Source organism: Nematolebias whitei, chromosome 4 (genome assembly GCF_014905685.2).
Source record: "Nematolebias whitei isolate Nwh7 chromosome 4, NemWhi1, whole genome shotgun sequence".
In the NCBI taxonomy this organism is placed as follows: domain Eukaryota; kingdom Metazoa; phylum Chordata; class Actinopteri; order Cyprinodontiformes; family Rivulidae; genus Nematolebias; species Nematolebias whitei.
In genome coordinates, this window is record NC_056501.1 from 20167279 (window position 1) to 20169121 (window position 1843).

Here is a 1843-nt window from a genome sequence, read left to right on the forward strand (position 1 = left end):
GGGACGCGGAGGAGGAATGCGGAGCAGAGATTCTGAGCGCCCCGAATCACCTGCGGAACTCCTTGCAGCTCCAACCGGAGTAAGTAGCGCGGCTGCGGCGCAATGACGCGGGGATCTGTTCCAAAACGTCTCCAGATTGACTCCAGACTCGTGGCGCATCCGTGCGCGCAACATTCTGCTGTGACTTGTTAAATACAAATATTTTCCTGTTTATTGGAGCCCCTGGTTCATTTCCCTCTCTTTATGACTTCTTAGAGCCATGCTCCTGCCTCAGACATAAGCTGCGCGCAGCCTGACAGCTTCGCAACTCTCTCCCCCCTGTGTGCGTGTTGGGCTCTGCAGCCGACCCGTCGCCATGCTGAGGCAGATCCTCCTCAACTCCACCGACGCGCCGGACTTCGACCTGGTGCTCATGGCTCAGTCCGCCGCCGCCACGCACGCCCCCGCCTCCCTGAACGCGTCCAACGGCGGCTCGGTGAGCGTGGCCGCGCTGCTGAGGCCCACCGCGGGGAGAGGCGGCGGGGGGCTGCGGGAGGGCGAGCTCCACAAACCGGACCTGATCACCTACATCGTCATGTGCCTGCTGCTCTTCCTCCTGGTGCTGCTCATTGTGTTCTTCATCAACTGCCAGCTCCGGAACTCCTTTTTCGCCTCCATGCCATATGACAGGTCACTGAGAGAGGCCCGGACCTACAAGTAGACCCCCCCCCACCACCACCATCACCACAACAATTTTTCTTTCCCTTCTTTATTAAGGACAAACCCCTAGAATTGTGGGTGAGAGCTCAAGGAACATGCAGCTGGATATGATCTGGAACCTAATCAGTGAAGGACTTGATGATGTGACACATCCATCAGTGGACTGTGGCAGCGGGAGAGATAAACTCTGAGTGAATTGGTGACTCACAGGCCGGAGCTTTTCTGCTATATTTAGTGTCAAAGAACAGCAGGAACGTGAAACGATCTATCGTCTGTTATGATCCACATGTGTTCTCTCTGCAAAGCTGAAACAAATGTATTCCCATCATTCCAGTAAAGCGTCCCAGTACAATTCTGACCTGGTGCCTGCCTGGGCCAGTTTCTCCTTCATGAATCATGACTCACAACGATGTGCTAAGGATCTGTGTAAAAGAACAACATTACTGTAGAGCTGTAACCTGAATGTTGTCTTGTGAATCAATTAGGCAACACTTTCTAACCTTCTAGAAATGACAGATTGTGAGGAGCCTACTGAAATGTCCTGTCTTTTCAGTTGTGCGCCTGTAAATGAAAAAAGAAAAACAAAAAAACAATACAAGAGATGATGATGCCACAGCTGCTGATGTGAAAGGCCAGCTGTTTATCTTTTAATACAGCCACTGAGGCATTTATACGGCTGCCACAGGGCTATAGCCTTATCAAGCACCTTCACTTTTAATTAACTTCTCTGACAATTTATAGCGTCATTACTATCGCAGCGAATGAAGGCTTGGGGCTGAAGTATGATGAGTCCTGTGTGCTATATGACCAAACCCAACGGCTGTCTTTTTTTTTTACTGCAAGGCCACTTGTGATCCACAAATCCTGTCCAATATTGTTGTCGGAAAACATCTCTCACATGCCAAGACAGATAAAATGAGCCTATCTCTGTAATCCTGTCCCTTTGTGTGTGTGTGATGATAAGTTTGTTTATGTCTGAGACAAAGTTATACAATGAGCAATACCCCTGCGAAGAAAAGTACGATCAAATAATGTTTTGAACATTTACTCTCAGTGTGTTGTTTAATTTTCTGGAGATGGAAAAAAGCGAAACTAGAGGCTATTAATGGATTTTATTGCCTATAAAGTGGGATTGTGAAGAGAA

General features: G+C 48.8%; 1 protein-coding gene across 1 annotated transcript; it reads left to right on the plus strand.

Annotated features, from left to right (window-relative positions):
• Positions 1-240: 240 nt before the first annotated feature.
• On the plus strand, positions 241-1275 carry LOC119408984 (small integral membrane protein 32-like). The gene has a single exon (XM_037675847.1). The coding sequence runs from the start codon at positions 356-358 to the stop codon at positions 698-700; it is 345 nt and encodes a 114-aa protein (XP_037531775.1). The 5' UTR covers positions 241-355; the 3' UTR covers positions 701-1275.
• The last annotated feature ends 568 nt before the right edge of the window (positions 1276-1843 follow it).